This window comes from Schistocerca gregaria, chromosome 10 (assembly GCF_023897955.1).
Source record: "Schistocerca gregaria isolate iqSchGreg1 chromosome 10, iqSchGreg1.2, whole genome shotgun sequence".
In the NCBI taxonomy this organism is placed as follows: domain Eukaryota; kingdom Metazoa; phylum Arthropoda; class Insecta; order Orthoptera; family Acrididae; genus Schistocerca; species Schistocerca gregaria.
This window is the reverse complement of record NC_064929.1, coordinates 186,062,305-186,087,787: the sequence shown is the minus strand read 5'-3', so window position 1 is coordinate 186,087,787 and position 25,483 is coordinate 186,062,305. Positions and strand designations below refer to the sequence as shown.

Here is a 25,483-nt window from a genome sequence, read left to right as displayed (position 1 = left end):
TGGAGTATGCGGATAGGAGAGGAGTGGGATCAGCACAGCACTCTCCTGGTCGTTATGACGGTATTCTTTACCCAAGCCGCTACTATTCGGTCAAGTAGCACTCAATTGGCATCACGAGGGTGAGTGCACCCCGAAAAATGGCAACAGCGCATGGCGGCCTGGATGGTCACCCATCCAAGTGCCGACCACGCCCGACAGCGCTTAACTTCGGTGATCTCACGGGAAACGGTGTACCCACTGCGGGGAGGCCGTTGCCAAAGTAGTCCTTCACTAGGATATAAAAATTGGGATTACTCATGGGATGTCGTTATCGGAAAGCGCAGACATGAAGATACATGCACAGGATAGACAAGTGTGGATAGATGCCTGAAATCGTCTTCAGACTAAAGACCACTACAGGAACTGCAGTCGTAAGACGATCTTCCTTAAATAGTTCTGGCCACAAGGTTTCGGACCATGTTGTCAATAATTCTTCTGGGTTATATGGCCGTGGTCCATGGAATTCTTCTATTCTTAACGTTTGGTCCAATACTATGTTGGACGAAAAGTTAGGAATATAAGAATTCCACGGATCACGGCCATATAACCTGGAAGAATTATTAACAACAGTACCATCCGGTCGTGAAAGCCTTCATTGCATGGTGTCAGACCATATTGAGATCTGTACTTGTCGTCGGAACTCACCTATGATGAGCGCCGTGTTGAAGATGGGGTCCTTGAGGAACTGCACCGCGCACTGGCCGGGCAGCAGGTCGCGGTAGCCGATGAAGTGCTCCCAGCCGAAGATGGAGATGAAGAAGAGCAGCGCGGGGATGATCCAGGTGATGGTCACCATCCAGATGACGCGCTGCTTGGTGCGCCAGCTGCGGTACCGGGCCGCGATCTTCACCGAGCAGAAGCGGTCGATCGTGATGAGCAGCACCGTGTACTGCGACACCAGGCACACCGTGTAGTCCACCGAGAGCCACAGGTCGCACAGGATGGGGCCGAGGTCCCAGTAGCCCATCAGCACGTACACCGTGTAGAACGGCATCGACACCGTGCCTGGAGCATCGGGAGAGCTCTCAACCGCTGTGCGGTTCTTGTGACGGCATGTCACTTAAATGGACATTTGGAGAAACGGAAAGGAAGTCTTTGATATGAGTAGACCGCGGATTTTAGGTAGAAACCTATTTTCTTCCTGAGTGCCTATTTGCATAAAAATTTGTACTTATGCGTTTCATGACTATTTATACTTAATAGCGTTAATTCTATAGGACCTAAAAAAGCCTATTTCGACGTTAGTGCCTATTTTTGCCTTTTTCGGCTTTAATGTCCTAAAAAGTGCCTATTTCATCATATAAGACAGTGGCTCCAAGTTTTTCCACGCTATACGACAGACGGAAAAAAATATTTTCTGCCCAGCGTACAGCAAGGTGGCTAGTTGATGAGCGCTCATGCTTCGTATTTGCCTAACACTTCGGTCTTTTTTTATTTTTTTAAATAACTATCCCTGTTAATACCAAATACTCTTTATATGTGTTTTATTATTCATATGTAAAAAATAGATCACGGATCTTTAGGTTAAAACCTATTTTTTTTCTTACCAAACTGAATACCGTTAGTTGTATAGGACGTAAAATTGCGTATTTCGACGTTGACGCCTAATTTTGCCTACTTCGGCATCAAAATCCTAAACAGTACCTATTTCGTTAATATGACATAGAGTTCTTGTGTTCTTAAAGATTAGAAAAAGGAAGTAAACTTAGGGATTTACGTCTCGTCAAAGGCGAAGGTAGTTAGAGACTGTTTACAATACCTTTGCTTGCCTTACTAACAGCAGCACTCGGCACGGTTGAATGGTCATCCATCCAAGTACGCGTCGAGTGCGACAGTGCTTAACTTCGGTGAGCGAATGGGAACCGGTCAAAGATTTGCGTCACACATTAGAATCGTACGTGGGAGTACTAAATGTTATGTTTGAAAATATTTCGTTCGTAGGATTCTGGTCAGCTATGTATTTTCCCAAAGAAACGGTTTCATAGGCCTTAAGCTGAGCACGGATTAAAAAATCACAATGTTAATCGTAGACGCCCTCTATAGCTGAATTACTGCCCTTCGCGCATTTTCCCGCTGCTGTCTACAGGCAGTCCTATCAAACTACTCTGTTTCTTGAAAGGTATCATACGTGAATTTTCCGGTTCGAAAAATAATTTGCCAGTAGTGAGACGTTTTCATCTGAAGCTTCGCTTGTTCAGAAGGGGCGGCCATCTGTCAGGTGTCATATGTCAGGCAACGAGTACGGTACGTCCCCTACTGCTCCCATGCACCGCAGTAAAAGGAAAAAAACAGAAACAGGTCATCGTTCGCTTTTTCCCAGCGAAAACAAATCAGTACACTGCGTAGCGACCGACGTGTTAAGTGTTACTGACGTTCTAAGTGGAAAATAAATTCTAGTGTCTGTGTGAGAATACTACGCCATGCCGAAAACAGCTAGTTCAAAGTCTACTCATATAAGGGAGTGGCTGCAAGATTTTCCGCACTATACAACAGATGGGAAAATTATTCCATACTGTCAACACTGTGTATTTTAATTTATTTTTATTTTCTCTGCATCATTTTTGTCAGAGACTACTTTAGGTTTTATGTAGCCTAAATGAATTACTGAAGGAGCCTATTTTAGATGCCTAAAACACACTTTTTTAGGACCTAAAAATCCGTGGTCTAGTTATGAGACGTGTGAATTATAAATTATTTCAAGACTGTGTACGTGTGCGCGATGTATAACAAATAGTAAAGAACCTAAGTTATTATTGTCAAAACACAAATATCGATGTAATTAACAAAACACAGTATTTTGGTACAATCTCTGTGTAACATAGGCCATGAAGATCAGAGGCAATGCTTTGATTGAACCAGCTCTCCTGTTTTGTTTCGTCTAGCGGTAGGCCGCCATTGTAGTGCTGTCTGATAATTAACCTAAGTTTTATCTGTTATTTTGAAAAAAATATAATAGAAATTGTTATTAGAAAGTATGTTGTCATCTCTCATGATCGCTACCATTAATTACAGTTAACAAAATTTTTGCAGAACTTCGCAGTACAGGGAGCTCATCTCCCCTAGCAGGATTTAGTCGGCCGTTACGCTGACTGTATTATTTAATTAAAATATCATGTCATAATGTTAAATGTAAATGAGAGAGACTTCTCAATTTTGATTTTTCATTAATTTCAAAGTTAAAAAGAGTCAAAATAGATTTGGTTTATTAATATTTAGAATACTGAGTGAGTTCAGTGTGTTTCATTTTGGCCGCCTTGCGGCAGACGAGATTCTCTCCAGTTTTGCCTTCCAAATAATGAAGAAGAAATATTGAAAAGCATTACATTCCGCAGTATCTCAGTTAATCTTTGTGAAATTTGGTACATGAATAACCAGTAGCCCCTGAGACCCAAATTAATAAATACAATTTGCGTAAAACACTCATATTTTCTTATCTAAATAGCAGCGCCCACGCAAACTATTTATTAGAAGGCGGTGAGATGCCTGCTGTGTTTAAAAAAATATTATATCGTGCGTACTTCGGGGCAGCCAATGTCCGTCCGAGTGTTATCGCGGTAAAGTTAATTAAAAGTCTCATGCTAGCCCACAATATTTAAAGCCACTCCAACCAAAAGCGTGAAATATATAGTTATAAAAATAAAAACTATACACTTATACCGTGATATTCACTTAATGTTACAGATCGCTATACGGGCGATTCACTGAGGCGCAAAACCCGTGGGATAGCGATATGCCCAAATACAGATGGAGGTACACTAGTTATAAAAGGAAAGTGCATTTGCGGAAATATCATCTGTACTCGGGTGATTCATGTGAAGACGAATACAACGTGATTATGGCCGCAAGACGGCAATTAACTGACTTTGAACGCGGAATAGTAGCTGGAGCTTGTCGCATGAGACATTCCATTTCGGGAATCGTTAGGGAATTCAGTATTCCGAGATCTACAGTGTCATGAGTGTGTCGAGAAAACCAAATTTGTTGCACTTCCTGACAGCCTTCACCTAACGACGGTGAGAAGAGGCGTTTTCTTGGAGTTGTCAGTGCTAACAGACAAGCAATATTGCGCCAAATCGACGTGGAACGTACAACGAACGTAGCGGCTAGGACAGTGCGATTGAATCTGCCGTTAATGGGATATGGCAGCAGACGACTGACGCGAATGGGCTCGTGACCATATCAGCTGAACCATACACGACTGAAAAACGGCTGCCTGGTCAGATGAGTCACGATTTCAGTTGGTAAGAGCTGATGGCAGAATCTGAGTGTGGCGCAGACCCCACAAAGCTCTGGATCCATGGCTATGTGGTGGTCCCTACATAATGGTGTGGAGTGTGTGTTCATGGAATGGACTATGCCCTCTGGTCCTACTGAACAACTCGCTGACTGTAAATGACAATGTTAGGATACTTGGAGGAGATTTTTCTCCCATTCGCAGACTTCTTGTTCCCAAACAGCGATGGATTTTTTTTTTATGGTTGATGCTGCATGTCACTGGGCCACAATTGTCTGCGAGTGGCTGAGTAACATTCTGGACAATTCGAGCGAATGATCTGGCCTCCCATATGAGACATAATAGGGACATAATGGGGAGATCAGATCATGAACAAAATTCTGGACCGACAACACTTTCGCAATTACGGACGGCTGTAGAGGCATCATGATTCAATATTACTGCAGGGAACTTCCAACGACTTGTTGCGTCCACGCTACCACCAGCTGTTGCACAGTGGGTGAGGTCCGACATGATATTAGGAGGTATCCCACAACTTTTGTCACCTAACTTTAAGTCTCAGTTGTTAAATAAGCCCCTCCACTTTGAGATGGGCACGATACTACTTCCGCTAGAACAATTTAATGGTATTGAGGAGCTTAGCATTCTGGTACATGGAAAGACCAATGTAGCATTCCTACACCAAGGGTGTTTCAGGGAGAGGAATAGGTACATTAAGCCACTGCGACGCACATCTTGTAGAGCGGTGTCGACACTGACAATCTTGTTAGTTTTATTTGTGATCCCATGTGACCAAACGTTTTACTTTTACTGCCGAGTTACATGTTTCCTCTTTCCAATGTAGCTTTTAAATCTCCCACTCTCTTTCTTCCATTCGTATACCTATTTACACATGGATTTTTGGAACAACAACAACAACATTTTGATAATGAACTCGAATCATCTAAAATTCTAAATCATGCTTTCTTCACTATCCATTATCACATACTAAGTTTTCCTTGTGATTATTTTTAAACTGCATTTTTTTGTGATGTTCAGTCCGATGACTGGTTTGATGCAGCTGTCCATTCTGCTCTATCCTGTACAAATCTCCATCTCCACGTAATTGCGACAACCCACATACATCTGAACCTGCTTCTGTAGTCAAACATTGGTCTTCATCCCCAGTTCTATCCCCCAAACTAAAAACATGTGTGTGATGGCTCACGAAGTGTTCTTTTGGTGAAGTTGTGTCACAAAATTCTTTTCTTCGGATTTCGATTCACTGCGAACCTCAGTGGTATACGATCTACCAATCTAATGTTCGGCCCTCTTCTGTAGCACCTACAGTCACATTACTAAAGCTTCCAGTTTAAGTTGTTTATCGTCCGATTCTCTCTTCCGCTCAAGACTACGCTCAAGATAACTTCAGAGAAAGTTCTTAATACTGTGCAACACAGTTTATGGTCTTCTTATTCTAAACATCATTATTCTCTTCCATTGTGATGTAGGTGTATGAAATTTGGCTCAAAAGCGCCGCCAACCATCATGTGTAATGGGGAAAAAGAGTGGCGCCGTGTGACATCGCCGTCAGTTTAGGAAGGTGAGGACCCATGCGAAGTAAAACCCAGAGCTCAGTAGTTATTGCGAGTGAAGTGGAAGGTGGGTTAAGGGGATTGGAGCGCCCTATCCCGACAATGTTAAACTTAATGACTTGGCTTCCCTGTATTTCAGGAACCATTGTAGCCATTGACATGAAACTTTTACAGGACATTAAACTGTATGTTCTGAGTCTACTGAACTATAATAATTGCATTTCAGCCACTACTTTCGGAAATACAATTTTTTAATTACACGGTTACAATTTTGTGTTTTTGTACATTATCCTAAATAATTTTAATTACACATAACATTATGTTCTTCCTTTAGTTCAGTAGACTCAGGATATGTGTGTTATTACTCTACTCGATGTGATTTCTGAGATTTAGGGAAAAATGCAACAGAAAACGTAAAGTACCAGTAACGGCTTCTAAAGTTTCGAAAGACTGTAACTCAATATGTGCTTAATTTTTTATTTTTAGTCACTCAGATGCACCCTACACCATTCTGTGCATCGTTCTCTTGATCTTTTTCCAAGTTTTTCCTTCTTTTTTTTTCTTGGACTCTTTAGTGGCCAACTGTGCTGCATACACTGCTTTATCAATGCAAACCTTGTCCATCCGTTCAAGTTCTCTGATGCAGTTTGCTCCAGGATTAATTCCCATATGCTATAGTACTTTCACCCTACCGATGTTACCATCATTAAAAGCAATAACTTTAGTGTCTTCATTCCAAGAAAAACATTTTTTGGAGTCGATATAAGATTATTGAACGACTCATTGGGATTTTGAGTCTGACTTCTTCAGTAATTCAGGATTTGCCAGGTCTCTGTAAATAGGTTTCATGATGTTCATGACTGCTGCTGGGATGGAATATTTATGGCTGTATGAACTGTTTGAGTACTGGGCATTGCGGTAATTGCACCATGAATCAGTCCAGGAGGGTAAAAAAGGTGGTATACTGGTTTCTCATCAGTTGACGACCTGCCTCATTTTTAACAAATCCTCAGTATTATATCTAATAGACATCCAATAATACTGGTATAATTCATCAAGTATTTTGCCTGTCAGCCTGCTTCTTATGGTTTTACCATCAAAAAGTCTCTGGTCTCTCAAACCTTCTTTCAACTTCCTCAACCTGGTGCCCAACCCTTTCTGGACATGGCCAGTACAAACACGCAATTTAACCTTTATAACACAGCAATCCACAGCCTTCTACATAAAAAATACCGATTTTATTTGATCTTGACTTAATGCACGAAGAAACTATAATATTTTCAACTGAGGTAGATTATATTTACAATAATAAAATAAAAAACTTACCATGTGAGTTTATATGTGATATACACACATAAAAAAAACTTTGCATCACACTGGTTCCCAGAACTCCTGAAGATAGAGGCTGACTGTGGATATTGTATCACAGACACAGTTACGTTGAGTGTTCAGAGATGTCACTAAACCCGCCCAAAGATGTAAGCAACCATACAAGAGCAGCGCTTATTAGACATAGGGGGTCCGACAGCCTATCAGTTACAGTCATTCCAGCAGGAAGGAGGTACACGGCTCGTATTGTCTGTAGTTCAACCATGCCTAGACGGTCAATACCGCGGTTCGATCGCGTCCGCATTGTTTCTTTGTTCCAGGAAGGGCTCTCAGCAATGGAAGTGTCCAGGCGTCTCGGGGTCAACCTAAGCGATGTTGTTCGGACATGGAGGAAATACAGTGAGACAGGAACTGCCGATGACATGCCTCGCTCAGGCCGCCCAAGGGCTCCTATTGCAATGGATGATTGCTATTTACGGTAAATGGCTCTGAGGAACCCTGACAGCAACGGCACCATATTGAATAATGCTTTTCGTGCAGCCACAGGACATCGTGTTACGGTTCAAACTGCGCTCAATACGCTGCATGATGCGCAACTTCACTCCCGACGTCTACGGCGAGGTCCATCACTGCAACCACGAGACAATGCAGCGCGGTACAGATGGGCACAACAACATGCCGAATGGACCGCTCAGGATTGGTATCACGTCTCTTCACCGATGAGTGTCGCTTATACCTTCAACCGGACAATCGTCGGAGACGTGTTTGGCGTAAACCCGGTCAGGCTGAACGCCTTAGACACACTGTCCAGTGAGTGCAGCAAGTTCGAGGTTCCCTGGTGGCATTATGTGGGGCCGACGTACGCCACTGGTGGTCATGGAAGGCGCCGTAACGGCTGTGCGATACGTGAATGCCAGCCTCCGACCAACAGTGCAACCATATCGCCAGCATATTAGTATGGACGACAATTTGCGCCCCCATCGTGCACATCTTTGAATGACTTCTTTCAGGATAATGACATCGCTCGACTAGAGTGGCCAGCATGTTCTCCAGACATTAACCCTACGGAACATGCCAGGGATAGATTGAAAAGGGCTGTTTATGGACGATGTTACCCACCAAGCACTCCGAAGGATCTACGCCGAATCGCAGTTGAGGAGTGGGACAATGTGGTCCAACAGTGCCTTGATGAACTAGTGGATAGTATGCCACGAAGAATACAGGCATGCATCAATGCAAGAGGATGTGCTACTGGGTATTAGAGGTACCGGTGTTTACAGCGGTCTGAACCACTACCTCTGAAGGTCTTGCCGTATGGTGTGGATTTCATGGGCAATGAAAATGGCGGAAATGATGTTTATGTTAATCTCTATTCCAATTTTCTGTACAGGTTCTGGAATTCTCGGAACCGAGGTGATGCAAAACTTTTTTGATGTTATCATTTTATATAGGAAATTGAAGATTTTATAATGAGAGAAAAATCCGGAAATGTGAAAAAAAAATTTCCGTTCAAGCTCCCCTTAATGATGTCACATTCGCACCAAAGTTCACCACAATTCTGCCAAACGCTACCGAGGGCGTGCCACACACCCATTCTTACTCACATTTAACCACTTCCTTTGTTGCCCCTCGATGGACGTCAGAACCGCGGCGCCCAAGGCAGTTTTCTTATAGGTGGCCGAGGGAAACATTTCAGATACTCCGCGGCTCAGAATCCACACGAAAGGTCCTTAAGGGGTGCCGTAAAGGATCGTCAGTGTAAGCACCCCCTTCCTTGGAGCGTCGATTCCCACACGTTTTCGGGTCGAAGACGACATTTGGCAGTGGGATGAGCAACAGGCCGGCGTTGTTGACAACCTTTGCTGCCACCCTCGGAAAGATACAACCCTCAAGGACATGGTGGACTAGCAACTCCACTCAACGTGATCGCACCCCTTTGGACTGCAGTGTGATCACCGTTTTTGCTCCGATGTACAGGGTGGAACTAGTAGGGACGATATTTGAACACGGCAAAGGGTACTTATTCTTTTCCAGCCCTCCTATTTCACACCCTACTGTGACCAAAGAGAGATGCGACAACGACATACGCGCGAACAAAGCGACAAAGTTTCCGTCAAAGAACCCCTTTTATTAAGGCCCCCAGTGCTACGCACCCATCTATGATGAGAACTCTGAACACGTTCCTGTTCAGAGACAACAAGTAACTGATTCCTAGGTGGTAGTGGGACAAGCAGTCATTTCGACACCCCAAAGCTGCGTGGCGCTGCGTCGCTGAAATAGCACCGGTTGGGCGCATGCGAAAACTAAAGAGTGTCAGACGGGATGCCTAAAATGCCGGCGCCCAGAAAAGTTTTTGAAGTGCGGAACAAAGAAGTGCTGTTTGGACCTCATGGGAGAGATTCAGTCCATAACCTATAAAGGTTACGTGTAGTGAGTGATAAAGATGTATATTAAGTTGTCAGATGTGGACAAGACATTCTCGGTAATATATAGAAGTTGAGCCTCTTATAGGTGATTGGTTACTGTGCAATCTTAGGTCTAGATTTCCTACATAAGCATCACGCTAAAACTAAGCTCGGACAACATGTAGCAAAAATTGATGGAGAATCTTTTTGTCTGGGGAAAAGCGTTTCAATGCGATTCTTCCATTAGGTTCATGTCCGATGAAAGGTGAACCAGTTAAACTTTGTGCAACGGCACTAAGGATCAATTTGCACAATACAATGCTGCAAGATACAGGGAAAGAGGGTTTGTCAACAAGCGAGTTATGTGTGGTATAGCTAAAGGGAGAAAATGATAAATCAGAGATAGCTCGGTGGTCTTTACACTGGAGTATAGTGTGTGTATGGGAGGTAGACGGGGAGCAGGTGGTGCCTGCCGACTGAAAATGGTTCAAATGGCTCTGAGCACTATGGGACTTAACATTTGAGGTCATCAGTCCCCTAGAACTGAGAAATACGTAAACGTAACTAACCTAAGGACATCACACACATCCATGCCCGAGGTATGATTCGAACCTGCAAACGTAGCAGCCGCGTGGTTCCGGACTGAAACGCCTATAACCGCTTGGCCACAGCGATCGGCTGGTACCTACCGGTATAAATAATTTGGGATATGGATCAATAGTTGACAGCTTGGATGTTTTAGATGAAAATGATCTGGATATGATGAATTTGAACCATAGCCATAAGCTGAATGAGATTTTCACTCAGCAGCGGAGTGTGCGCTGATATGAAACTTCCTGGCAGATTAAAACTGTGCGCCGAACCGAGACTCGAGATCGGCACCTTTGCCTTTCGCGGGCAAGTGCTCTACCAACTGAGCTACCAAAGCACGACTCACGACCCGTCCTCACAGCTTTACTTCCGCCAGTACCTCGCTTCCTACCTTCCAAACGTTTCAGAAGCTCTCCTGCGAACCTTGCAGAACTAGCACTCCTGAAAGAAAGGATATTGCGGAGACATGGCTTAGCCACAGTCTGGGGGATGTTTCCAGATTTAGATTTTCACTCTACAGCGGAGTGTGCGCTGATATGAAACTTCCTGGCAGATTAAAACTGTGTGCCGGACTGAGACTCGAACTCGGGACCAGGAAGTTTCATAGCCATAAGCTATCCGACTGTGCAACTGCATTAGGTGAGCCAGTGAAACGTTTGGAAGAAACAGAGAAATTAGCAATGGAGGAAGTCTTATTAGAATTTGAAGAATCATTTAATCTTCACTGGTCTTTCAGGTGATGCAATACAGAATCCTGACTGAGGGGAATCACTGTAAACCATATTGTGTATCTAACCAATGATTTTGGAGTTCGTTAATCGTCCGTTGTGGGTCAGTGGGGGGGGGGGGGAGGGGTTAGCAGTACCAGGGGTTGTCGAGAAAGTGGTTCTGATGCTCATAACACTGAACTCTATCGTTCGACCGCAAGTCGTGTGGGAATCAAAGACGCAGAGAAAAGGTTGGTAGGATATACGCTATTTATGCGAACCCCTGAGACCTTTTCTCGTCGATTCTGAGCGGCGGCGTGTCTGAAATGTTTTCCGTGCCCGCCCATAGGAAAACCGCGTGATTTCAAAGCTGAGCGTTGCCGTTCTGACGTCCACCAGAGACGCTTTCGGAGGAGGCGGGAAATGTGGGCTACAGGGCGTGTGAGGACCTTCCCTTGGTCTGAAACGTCCACGATGGCACTGGACAGAATTATGATGAAAGTTGATGCCAATATGACATCATTAATCCGCTTTACATCTCACGTGAACTGTTGAGCTCCGGCCTTTTCCTTTATGCCTGTGTCCACGCGTTGCTGTTTGAAGTATCACCGAGCGCGAATGGGATGTCGCAGGGCGTCACTCTTTTGCACAATGACAGAGGATGGTCATAGGCACCACTGAGCAACGTTTCAAACTTCTGTTCGCAGTGACAGATAATTACGGTGTTTCGAAAATATCTTCAAAATTTCGCAGCCCTGTCAGCAACTGTATAAATATTACTTTTAATTTTAATAATCAGCAGCCTCAGTTGCACCGTATACCTAGCATTTACCCAGGTTTCAGTCGGGATAACACAACCTTCTTCAGAATAACAGTAACTACCGTTTGTTCATAGTGAATATCGTGAAGGTAAAACTACATATCCATTAATTATTGTCAGACTGTAAAACGTATGTGGAACTGCTTCGGCCCCACTTCGCGGCCGTCCCTATTAAATTTCTTGATGGTATCTTCAGTTCTTTCACCTAGGCTAAACATACTTGTTGCATCAACAATAGCACATTTATTCTCTCCACCTACATCTACATGACTACTCTGCAATTCACATTTAAGTGCTTGGCAGAGGGTTCATCGAACCACAATCATACTATCTCTCTACTATTCCACTCCCGAACAGCGAGCGGGAAAAACGAACACCTAAACCTTTCTGTTCGAGCTCTGATTTCTCTTATTTTATTTTGATGATCATTCCTACCTATGTAGGTTGGGCTCAACAAAATATTTTCGCATTCGGAAGAGAAAGTTGGTGACTGAAATTTCGTAAAAAGGTCTCACCGCGACGAAAAACGTCTATGCTGTAATGACTTCCATCCCAACTCGTGTATCATATCTGCCACACTCTCTCCTCTATAACGCGATAATACAAAACGAGCTGCCCTTCTTTGCACCCTCTCGATGTCCTCCGTCAATCCCACCTGGTAAGGATCCCACACCGCGCAGCAATATTCTAACAGAGGACGAACGAGTGTAGTGTAAGCTGTCTCTTTAGTGGACTTGTTGCATCTTCTAAGTGTCCTGCCAATGAAACGCAACCTTTGGCTCGCCTTCCCGACAATATTATCTATGTGGTCCTTCCAACTGAAGTTGTTCGTAATTTTAACACCCAGGTACTTAGTTGAATTGACAGCCTTGAGAATTGTACTATTTATCGAGTAATCGTATTCCAACGGAGTTCTTTTGGAACTCATGTGGATCATCTCACACTTTTCGTTATTTAGCGTCAACTGCCACCTGACACACCATACAGCAATCTTTTCTAAATCGCTTTGCAGCTGATACTGGTCTTCGGATGACCTTACTAGACGGTAAATTACAGCATCATCTGCGAACAGTCTAAGAGAACTGCTCAGATTGTCACCTAGGTCATTTATATAGATCAGGAACAGTAGAGGTCCCAGGACGCTTCCCTGGGGAACACCTGATATCACTTCAGTTTTACTCGATGATTTGCCGTCTATTACTACGAACTGCGACCTTCCTGACCGGAAATCACGAATCCAGTCGCACAACTGAGACGATACCCCATAGCTCCGCAGCTTGATTAGAAGTCGCTTGTGAGGAACGGTGTCAAAAGCTTTCCGGAAATCTAGAAATACGGAATCAACTTGAGATCCCCTGTCGATAGCGGTCATTACTTCGTGCGAATAAAGAGCTAGCTGCGTTGCCCAATCTTCAGTATAATTTTATGACTAACTATAGCGTTTCAACTGTGTTCGGAAACAGGACACGCAACACTTTTATGTAAGCCTTCTGCAGATGCCCAAAACCCTCCGTACTTCTGACAATAAAAGTATTATACCTCTTCACAAATAATTTGATAAATTCCCTCTGTTTCACCTTATCTCGTATATTTACCATACATATTGTCCACTATGGACAAACGGTAGTTACTATTATTCTGAAAAAGGTTGGGTTATTCCGACTGAAACCTAGATAAATTCTAGGTAAACGGTGCAACTGAGGCTGTTGATTATTAAAATTAGTGTTTGGAAAAAGTCGTCCATTAATTATTTTTCACAGTGTATTTGTATTCGATGTTAACGAATTTATCTCTTTCAAAAACGCATTTGGTGCTATTGCCAGGCTACATTTCATATCCTCTCTGCTTCTGTCTTAGTCAACTACCAAGTGGCTGTAATTAAAGAGCAGCTACTCACATATTTCCAGCGTGTGCTGCAGTCATCGAACTGTAGCGAAAGTTGCTAGATATTCTAATACGTTAGTGCGGAACCGATTTAAACTGGAAAAAATATTAGTTCCAATTTTTGCCACCACATGGAAATCTGTCGGCGCCTCAGTTGCTCAGACTCAACACATTGTGTAAGCAACAGTTAATAATATCATCAACATCGGGCCTTTCTCACTTGTTTGATATTTTCTGGCCACGCCCCGTTCCTAATCCATTACATATGCGAAAATGTCTATACATCTTTCTTGCATTAGAGCACCAGATTTGCACCTGGTGGCCAAAAGTGAAACAAATTCTTTTCCAGCGTAAATCGTTTCCGTATTGGTTTCTCTACAAACCACACTGGATGTTTGTGAGAAATTGCTCTTTAATTGTAACCACCCAGTACGTTGATACCAAAATAGCAAAACACGTGTACTACTTTCAGTGTTCTGTCCATAACTTATTCCCTCATCACTTCCTGATCAAGTCGACTACATTCCACAGTTACTGTCTTATCTGTGTCTCTCTTCATTTCATGACCTCTTTGCAAGACTCGATCCATTTCGTTTGACTGATCAGCATGTCGTGGGTCGTTTGGCTGCAAAAATTTTCGTGTGCAAAAGAACGGAATCATCGAAGGAAGTTAGTGAGTTTCAATATCTGCGGATTCGATTCCACTTGAGGGAGTAGATATTTGCTCCTGCCGATTTCTTTCCTCGGGGTTTATCTGCCACACTTTGCGCCCAATACAATGGGGAGCCGGAGCGGGCCGCCATAATGTTCAGGAGACTGGAAATGATTAGGGCAGCCGGCGACGTCTTTGTCGCCGCCATAAAAGCGCGTCGGTGGCCCTTTGTCTCGCGTAATTAAAATATCCAATTCTGGCGGCCGAGATTAAAGCCTCAAGAATATCTCGCAGGCGAAGAGAGAGAGGTGTGGGTGGTGGTGTGGAACCGGGGGGGAGGGGGGGGGGGGAGGAACGCCCCAAGATGGGCCGAATCTGCTGTGGGGGCTGGCGGTGGGAGGGAATCCGGCCCCCAGTATAGAGCCAGGCTGGCAATATTTTCGTCCGCATCTTCAGAAACCCCTCTCCGTCGCTATACTACTACTGCCCTCCCCTGAGAAAACCACTGCCAAGCGGTTCGACGCTAGAGTGCAGACCATCTGTTGGGCACAGTCAGTGCGTCCACACCGTACGGCAGAATCGCTCCTGCCTGTAGATCTACATGTCTGTCGCCGGTAACCACGTTATGGTGTGTGGTGAAGCATACTTTGTGTAGCACTGTCGCTTTCCCCTTGATCCAGTCGCGAATAGTTCCTTGGGAAGAACGATTGCCGGTAATCGTCCATGTGAGCTCTAAAAAAAATGGCTCTGAGCACTATGGGACTTAACATCTATGGTCATCAGTCCTCTAGAACTTAGAACTACTTAAACCTAACTAACTTAAGGACAGCACACAACACACAGTCATCACTAGGCAGAGAAAATCCCTGACCCCGCCGGGAATCGAACCCGGGAACCCGGGCGCGGGAAGCGAGAACGCTACCGCACGACCACGAGCTGCGGACCATGTGAGCTCTAATCGCTTTAATTTTATATTCATGGCGTTTGAGTGGGACATACGTAGACGGAAGCAGTATACTAGATGAATTTTCTAGGAACGTACGCTCTCGGAACTTTAGCAATAAACTTCATCTGGTTGCAGAACGCCCCTCTTGCAACGTCTGCCGCCGGAGTTCGTTAACGATTACTGTGACATTTGTGTGCTTAATAAATGAACCTGTAACGAAAGGCGCAGTTTTTCTTTGGATTTTCTCTATTTTTCTCTATCATCCTCTCTGGTACGGATTCCACACTGACTAGTAATACTCAAGTACTGATCGAACAAGCATTTTCTAACCTGTTTCCTTTGTTGATAGACTACATTCCTGAGGGTTTTTCCAGTGACTCTCAGTTTGGCATCTGGCTTAATGGCAGTTACTTTTATGTGGTCGCTCCACTCCATATCAGTCCGAACTGCCTCCAGTGACTGTTCTGCAATTTTGTAACCGTTCAATAAACGATATTTCTGTCTAAGTATTGGCAATACGTTACATTTGTTTGTTTCGAGGGTGAATTGCTACTCCCAGCAACATGTTTCTTTGGCGCTTCAGTGTAGAAGATGGGAAAGTCTTTTCGCATACTCTGTGTAGAATCGTACTGGTATCCCTCCAGTTGCCGTGGTCTCTCCTTCGCTGACTGATTTCAGCTGCTTTTCTACCCCAAGGTCAGTCGTTTCGCTATCAGCCATTTAGTGGTTCGGGTGACGATGTAAAGGGGGAACTCCAGTGCTATCTTCTTTTGAGAAAGAGTTTCGGAAAATGACGTCTACTATTTTGGTCTTTTCTGTATCTTCTTCCGTTTCATTGCAATTATGGTCATAAGGGAGTCTAGACTAATGATGGCTTCCATACGTTTGTAGGTTTAAATAAAAACCGAAACTTCGTAGGACTTTCTGTCAAGTCGGTAAACAGAATTTTGCTTTCGAATTTATTGAACGCTGCACGCATAGCTCTCCTTACACTTTGTTTGCTTTTTGTCTCTCTGTGAGGCTTTAGGTATTTTTAACTTGGCAATGAAGCCCTATTGCCCGCATCTCGTGGTCGTGCGGTAGCGTTCTCGCTTCCCGCGCCCGGGTTCGCGGGTTAGATTCCCGGCGGGGTCAGGGATTTTCTCTGCCTCGTGATGGCTGGGTGTTGTGTGTTGTCCTTAGGTTAGTTAGGTTTAAGTAGTTCTAAGTTCTAGGGGACTGATGACCATAGATGTTAAGTCCCATAGTGCTCAGAGCCATTTGAACCATTTTTTTTGAAGCGCTATTTGCTTTTGTTTTCTAAAACGGCCGTAGAAACGCGGAGCGTCGTTTCCATGCCTATCACCAATGCTTGGCACATTCCAATTTAAATCGTGTTTTCCAATCCTCTTGATAGTCGACGTTGTTATTGCTGGAAATAAAATTTCTTTCTTACCGCTCAGGATTGTTCTTGAGATACCGTGCGGTTTCGAATGTTTCTGATTCTGTCTTCATGTTCTTTTCCAGAGATGTACATAGGAAGAATTAGTGTATTCGTTGACTCTTCTACGAGCTTACGTTTTAAGAAATTTAACAGTAAACCTCACCGTCAGGCACTTTGCCTCTCTTGCAGGGTCTGCCACTAGAGTTGGCTGAACATTTCCGTGACGCGTTCGCGCTTTCTCGACGAACCAATGACGAAATACGCAGTTCTTCTTTGAATACTGTACAGGGTGTCAATTATAGACAATTATAGAATAGGGTGACAATTATATATTATTAAAAAAAACGTAAATTAGTTCCAAACTACGGCGTGCACACACTTCATTCAACATGTAAACTTCACTGAAGATATACGGATTTAGGTTATGACATGTTCGATATGCCTGCCATCACGGGCGATGATATGGCGCAGACGAAAAGCGAAATTCTGCCCGATCCGTTGAAACGTCGGACAACGATGTTGTCGATGACGTTCTGAATGGCTGTTTTCAGATCAGCAGTGGTTTTCGGGTTACTGAAGTACACCTTGTCTTTAATATAGCCCCACAAAGAGCAGTCGCATGTATTCAGAATCGGAGAATATGGTGGCCAATCGAGGTCCATACCAGTGGGCTCTGGGTGGCCCACAGAAATGCTGCCCCCAAAGTGCTCCTCCAGGACGTCAAACAATCTCCTGCTTCGTGGCGTCGAGCTCCGTCTTGCATGAACCACATCTTCTCGAAACCAGGGTCACTTTGGATAACGGGGATGAAATCATCTTCCAAAATCTGTACCGTAACGGAGTATCGCACCAATTATTAACACAACACAGTCACCCGTAGAGGGTTTTGTGAGCTACCTCCTCTATGGGCGGACTACTTTCAGGGTCAGTTCTAGAACATTTTTCCATCCAAGCGAGTTATCCATTGGCACCACTCCACTCCCACACAGGCGACATAATTTTTGATTTAGTGCCTCTCCCTTCTCCCTCCCTCCGTCATACATTAGTTTTCATTATTTGAGCTCTCGGTAAGACCTTTAAAAACAAATGTAAACGTAGTCAGAGCGTACCTTACTTCGAATCGTTCCACCTTAAATCGCACCTTATGCATACGACCAGATATGTAAAGCATGCGACTCGTTCTAGTGATTTTTCTGCCAACGTGTAATCACAGAATAATGAGCAACTCTGTCTCTTTATACGCAAACAGGAAAACAATCAAACTACCACGTATGAACAGTCACGTTCAAATGTCACTGTGAATGCATGTGTGTCTGAATATACTAACATTTAAAGGCATAGTATTGAAATAATTATAACGGTGACTAATACGTAAATCTACACCTACATCCACGCACCGCAAGCCACCTGACGGCATGTGGCGGAGGGTACTTTAAACACCTCTATCAGTTCTCCCTTCTATTCCAGTCTCATATTGTCAGTGGAAAGAAACATTGTCGGTATGCCTATGTGTGGGCCCTAGTCTCTCTGATTTTATCCTCATGGTCTCTTCGCGAGATATACGTAGGAGGGAGCAATATACTGATTGACTCCTCGGTGAAGGTACGTTCTCGAAACTTCAACAAAAGCCCGTACCGAGCTACTGAGCGTCTCTCCTGCAGAGTCTTCCACTGGAGTTTATCTATCATCTCCGTAACGCTTTCGCGATTACTAAACGATCCTGTAACGAAGCGCGCTGCTCTCCGTTGGATCTTCTCTCTGTCTTCTGTCAATCCTATCTGGTACAGATCCCACACTGCTGAGCAATATTCAAGCAGTGGGCGAACAAGTGTACTGTAACCTACTTCCTTTGTTTTCGGATTGCATTTCCTTAGGATTCTTCCAATGAATCTCAGTCTGGCATCTGTTTTACCGACGATCAACTTTAATGATCATTCCATTTTAAATCACTCCTAATGCGTACTCCCAGATAATTTATGCAATTAACTGCTTGCAGTTGCTGACCTGCTATCTTATGGCTAAATGATAAGGGATCTTTGTTTCTATGTATTCGCAGCACATTACACTTGTCTACATTGAAGCATTGAAATGAAATGTCGTGTGGCTAGGGCCTCCCGTTGGGTAGACCGTTCGCCTGGTGCAGGTCTTTCGGTTTGACGCCACTTCGGCGACCTGCGCGTCTATGGTGATGAAATGATGATGATTAGGACAACACAACACCCAGTCCCCGAGCGGAGAAAATCTCCGACCCAGCCGGTAATCGAACCCGGGCCCTTAGGATTGACAGTCTGTCACGCTGACCACTCAGCTACCGGGGGCGGACATTGAAGCATTAATAGTATCCTTATGGTCGTGCTACCTAAAAGCATGAACTTAAACCATGTGATTAGTCATTTTATCCCAATCGTTAACTTGCACTGGTCTCGCCTACTAAATGGGACAATGTTCTCTCATATCGCTCTTCTAAGCTGTTCCGTTTTTTCGTTCCATCCTGTCGGCTCACTGCTGTTCTAGGTTGTGAATACAGTGCCCTCATTAATTTCTTGTCCCTTCAGTCTGTTCCTACATATTTCATTGTTTTTAACATTATTGTTGTTACTTGATCATTCTTGACTAGAATCGTCAGCTGGCCATTACAGAGTAGCTGGCGCCATGAAATAGTTTTCAGCAGTGTGAGGGAGTGTGAAATTGCTGGAGAGTACTGTAACGGAACATATTAAAGGTTTTACTTTACCGAAGTATGCGATACCCTCCAAATTCAACCAGTTTAACGAGTATTTATGATTACAGAAAATTTATTGTTTATGTTAACAATGATTGCATAATATGTCTCCATAAATAGTCAGCCCATTAAATTATACTGAATAACTGACCCACACAAAAGTTAATATCACTTGATCACTGATACAGCAAATGTCATCATATAAAAACACTAAGTTTATCTTAAATAATTAATATGAAGTACGAAAAATAGTGGGCAACTTACGTATTTAGGATCTCTTTAAATATAAATCACCCAGTGAAGCCTATTTGTTCACTACGATCGTTTTCACGCAGTATTCACGTAAACACTCCTATTTTAGACGAAAACCAATGTAATTCTTAATAATTCATGTTATTTACTTATTTATGCAAATTAGAGAAGTCAATTGACAATCTTCTAAAAACGGTCTTTTTGCAACAAAGAATTATTCTGTCAAGTCAACAAATCTCTCTGTCATTTTAATAACCCGTTAAATTATGTCACTCGATATAAATTAATAACTTTTCTGCAGAAATTACAATAATAGATGTACATGTGACTTATGAACTGTATCTCTTTTTAGTAGTTATTTGACAACGTTATAAATACAAGCAGCAAGAAGGGTCCTGAGCGGCGTGTGAATGTCACTTTGGTAAAGTGTATGTGTGTTATTGTTCGAGGTGGATAAACGCTGCAAAGAACATGTAAAAGAAGTGCTACATTGTGTTGTGTCATTGTCTTTGGTGGACAGTGGAATTAAGATGGCCACCAGAGTAATAAATATTTGAAGTTTAAATATTTGTTGGTTTCGCTCATCATTTATCATCAAAAACACGGGACCTCATCTTTTTAGCCCTAGACAACCCGATTTAGAGCCAGCACAGTAGCGATCCAGCAAGCAGCAGCGATTATCAAAATGTATTTTAATGGCGCCAACTTAATGTCAAGTGCTAACGTGCTCCGTAAATGGGAGTAAAATAGTGCTATTATAGCAATATCTACGAGTAGGCGACCATTATAGTACGTACCGATGAGCATGTCCGTAGCAGCGAGGGAGGCGATGAAGTAGTTGGACGGCTGTCGGATGGTGCGGTCTACGATGAAGGCGAGCAGCACGAGGATGTTGCCGCCGACGGTGAGGACGATGCACGCGCCCAGGCACAGTGCGATCAGCACCGTCTGCCACAGCTCGAAGGGTGGCAGCACTGGGCCCAGCGGGGGAGGCGTCTGCACCACCGCTGCGCAACACAGAGGGCACTCACCAGTTGTCCAACACGAGAGCAGGCGGTGAGCTAAAACTCTCTATCAAGATCATCTGCCACAGCTCAGGGGGTGGCAACAATGGATCCTGTGGGGAGACGGGAGCGGCATGCACCGACTCTGTAATATAAAAAAAAGGTTCGCATTAGTCATCCAGGACAACGGAGCTGTCACCAGGAGTTGGTGGTTATGTGGTTGCAATCATCGAGCCTACGAAAGCTGAGACTGATATGTCAGGTGACTGAGGTGGGTGCGAAATAACTTCCCATACCAACTCCTGTGTTCTTCGTCAGTAGCAGAATGCTAGAGCGTGTTATCGTGGAGCAGTGTTAATCCACGCATTACTGGAGGTTGGTCTAGAATTGCGTCTGTAAGGTATCCCAACTGTTGGTGATAAATGTCAGAATCGATTGTGACATCGCAGGGAAGCACGCCCACCACACCCACCTCTCTATTCCACCAGATGCGTAACGTTATCTTTTGTGGATGTGCGCCGGTCTTTGTACGAGGAGTTGGTGCTTTGTTTGGGCACAACCATTTCTTTCTTTTCCTTTTTAGCACAAGCACACAATTTCTCGTCACAAGTAAATGATACAGGACAGGAATGGTCGGTGCTGTTCACGAGCCAATTGATGATGAGCAAGCAGAGACACACATATGGTCATCTGCTGATTTCTCTGATTTCGGCTTAAGGCCTGCAGTATCTATCCACGTGATTTTTGAACCTCCTCATTGCATGCAAATGTCACACGACGGTGGAACAACCACAGATCATCAGATCTGCAATTTTTCGTGTGCACTGACGTGGGCCATTGTGGATTGATACTTTTAAACGATCTTCATCAAAACCCGAAGGTCTTCCTCAACATGGACAGTCACTATGTGAAAAAGGTCCTCGTTAAAACGAGAAAACAATTTCATTGCCTTGCTCTGTCCAATGCATTATTCCCATACACGGCGCTAATATTTCTACACTACTGGCCATTGAAATTGCTACACCAAGAAGAAATGCAGATGATAAACGGGTATTCATTGGACAAATATATTATACTAGAACTGACATGTGATTACATTTTCGCTCTATTTGGGTGCATAGATCCTGAGTAATCAGAACCCAGAACAACCACTTCTGGCCGTAATAACGGGCTTGATACGCCTGGGCGTTGAGCCAAACAGAGCTTGGACAGCGTGTACAGGTACAGCTGCCCATGCACCTTCAACACGATACCACAGTTCATCAAGAGTAGTGACTGGTATATTGTGACGAGCCAGTTGCTCGCCCACCATTGACCAGACGTTTTCAAATGGTGAGAGATCAGAAGAATGTTCTAGCCAGGGCAGCAGTCGAACATTTTCTGTATCCAGAGAGGCCCGTACAGGACCTGCAACATGCGGTCGTGCATTATCCTGCTGAAATGTAGGATTTCGCAGGGATAGAATGAAGGGTAGAGCCACGGGTCGTAACACATCTGAAATGTAACGTCCACTGTTCAAAGTTCCGTGAATGCGAACAAGAGGTGACAGTACCATGTAACCAATGGCACCTCATACCATCACGCAGGGTGATACACCAGTATGGCAATGACGAATACATACTTCCAATGTGCGTTCACCACGATGTTGCCAAACACGGATGCGACCGTCATGATGCTGTAGAAAGAACCTGGACTCATCCGAAAAAATGTCGATCTGCCATTCTTGCACCTAGGTTCGTCGTCGAGTACACCATCGCGGGCGCTCCTGTCTGTGATGCAGCGTCAGGGCTAACCGCAGCCACTGTCTCCGAGATGATAGTCCATGCTGCTGCAAACGTCGTCGAACTGTTCGTGCAGATGGTTATTATCTTGCAAACGTCTTCATCAGTTGACTCAGGGATCGAGACGTGGTTGCACGATCCGTTACAGCCATGCGGACAAGATGCATGTCATCTCGACTGCTAGTGATACGAGGCCGTTGGGATTCATCACGGCGTTCCGTATTACCCTCCTGAACCCACCGATTCCGTATTCTGCTAACAGTCATTGCATCTCGACCAACGCGAGCAGCAATGTCGCGATACGATAAACTGCAATCGTGATAGGCTACAATCCGACCTTTATCGAAGTCGGAAACGTGATGATACGGATTTCTCCGCCTTACACGCGGCACCACAACAACGTTTCACCAGGAAAAGCCGGTCAACTGCTGTTTGTGTATGAGAAATAGGTTGGAAACTTTCCTCATGTTTAGCAAGTTATAGGTGTCCACACCGGCACCAACCTTGTGTGCATGCTCTGAAGAGCTAATCATTTGCATGTCACAGCCTCTTCTTCTTGTCGGCTAAATCTTGCGTGTGTACCATGTCATCTTCGGGGTGTAGCAATTTTAATGGCCAGTAGTGTACCGGTCTCCGCTGCTGTCACCCCTCCGCTGGCATGAAAGAGACGAATATGTTTGAGATGTTCCGATTTCTCCACTTGTCTCTCCATCTTCCAGCGTTTTCAGCTCCACTCACTATATCCAAATGACAAAATAACATTATACACTAATGGCCAAATGTAACCGACTGGAAGAAGATGCTGTGTTATGCAAATGATTAGCTTTTCAGAGCATTTAAACAAGGTTGGCGCCGGTGGCGTCACCTACAGCGTGCTGACATGAGGAAAGTTTCCAACCGATTTCTCATACACAAACAGCAGTTGATTGGCGTTGCCTGGTGAAACGTTGTTGTGATGCCTCGTGTAAGGAGGAGAAATGCGTACCATCTCGTTTCCGACTTTGATAAAAGTCCGATTGTAACCTATCGCGACATTGCTGCTCGCGTTGGTCGAGATGCAAAGACTGTTAGCAGAATATGGAATCGGTGGGTTCAGGAAAGTAATACGGAACGCCGTGCTTGATCCCAACGGCCTCGTATCACTAGCAATTGATATGACAGGCATCTTATCCGCATGGCTATAGTGGATCATGCAGCCACGTCTCAATCCCTGAGTCAACATATGGGGACGTTTGCAAGGCAACAACAATCTGCAAGAACAGTTCGACGAGGTTTGCAGCAGAATGGACTATCAGCTCGGAGACCATGGCTGCGGTTACCCTTCACGCTGCATCGTAGACGGGAGCGCCTGCAATGGTGTATTCAACGACGAATCTGCGTGTACGAAAGGCAAAATGTAATTTTTTCGGGTGAATCCAGGTTCTCTTTACAGCTTCATGATGGTCGCATCCGTGTTTGGCGCCATCGCGGTGAACGCGCATTGGAAACGTGATGGTATGGACTGCCATTGGTTACACGTCTCGGTCACTTCTTGTTCGCATTGACGGCACTTTGAACAGTGGACGTTACATTTCAGATATGTTACGACCCGTGGCTCTACCCTTTATTCGATCCCTGCGAAATCCTACATTTCAGCAGGATAATGCACGACCGTATGTTTCACGTCCTGTTCGGACCTTTCTGGATACAGAATATGTTCGACTGCTGTCCTGGCCAGCATATTCTGCAGATCTCTCACCGATTGAAAACGTCTGGTCAATGGTGGCCGAACAACTGGCTCGTCACAATACGCCAGTCACTACTCTTGATGAACTGTGGTATCGTGTTGAAGTTGCATGGGCAGCTATACCTGTACACGCCATCCAAGCTCTGTTTGCCTCAATCCCCAGGCGTATCAAGGCCGTTACTACGACCAGATGTGGTTGCTCTGGGTACTGGTTTCCCATGATCTGTGCACCCAAATTGCGTGCAAATGTAATCACATGTCAGTCCTAGTGTAATATATTTTTCCATTTGTGCATTTCTTCTTGATGTAACAATTTTAATGGCCAGTAGGTATAAACTGAAACAGCAGTAGTAAACTACAAATGAAAAATGGTAATCGATACATAAACCCGTAGCAGTCGGAACACCAACGTGCAAAACAAAAACGTAATACTTATGCACTGATAAAGCGATATTTTTAAGTGTCTATCAGTTTTTCAAAATGAGTTAGAGAATAAATCGCCTTCGCCAAATGTCGAGATACAGCAAGTGATGGTATTGGTGTGTAGCTCGATTCGAATGTACAGTGAAAGAAGATGTCAATAAAATTGGCAGCCTCAGCCGGTGTAAGCGCTGCCCGCGCACGGCGGGTAGCCTACCTGTGCCGGTGTCGTTGGTGAAGTTGGCGGCGCCCACGCCGACGCCGAGACCTACTGCGGCGCCGCCGGCGGGCCAGTCCGGGTAGTCGAGGTCCCAGGGCGGCGCCAGCGTCGACGAGCCGTTGAGGAAGACGCAGTCGGCGCCTTGCGGCAGGAGCCGCCCCACCGTGAACCGGCACAGCCGCTCCCGCTGCCGGCGCAGCTTCCTGCGGGCACACCACGCGCACCTCAACACCTGCTGGCCCGTGGCTTCGGTGCTGGGGGCATCTCTTACCAATCTGCTTTTAAAAAGACTTCGAAATTAACGCGTAAGGACACGCGGAGCGTTGTCGCAGTAATACACTCGTGTTCCGCAGACCCGCCAGGCTAGCCGAGAGAGCTAATGCGCTGCTTCCCGGACTCGGGTAGGCGCGCCAGCCCCGGAACGAATCCGCCCGGCGGATTAACGACGACGGGCGGTGTGCCGGCCAGCCTGGATGTGGTTTTTAGGCGGTTTTCCACATCCCCCTACGTGAATACCGGGCTGGTCCCCACATCCCGCCTCAGTTACATGGCTCGCAACATTTCCACACTTTCGTACTATTCCATGGAATACACTAGTCGCAGACAGTTGGCGTACACTAATTCCATTTCGGGGGTAATGGGGTGGTTGCAGGAAGGGCATCGGCCAACCCTTACACTGACATTGCCAAATCCGATTAACCATGCTGACCCTGCCTAACTGCGGGAAAAGGCACAAGCAAAAGAAAGAAAGAAC

At 44.8% G+C, this 25,483-nt stretch overlaps 1 protein-coding gene across 1 annotated transcript in view; it reads right to left on the bottom strand.

Moving 5' to 3' along the window:
- Positions 1-25,483, bottom strand: part of LOC126293230 (uncharacterized) — a 167,858-nt gene that overhangs the window by 80,069 nt on the left and 62,306 nt on the right. Inside the window, 4 exon segments of the mRNA XM_049986351.1 lie at positions 685-1,044; positions 20,376-20,552; positions 21,562-21,571; positions 24,653-24,932. Of these exon segments, the coding sequence (XP_049842308.1) occupies positions 685-1,044; positions 20,376-20,552; positions 21,562-21,571; positions 24,653-24,932 (827 nt within the window).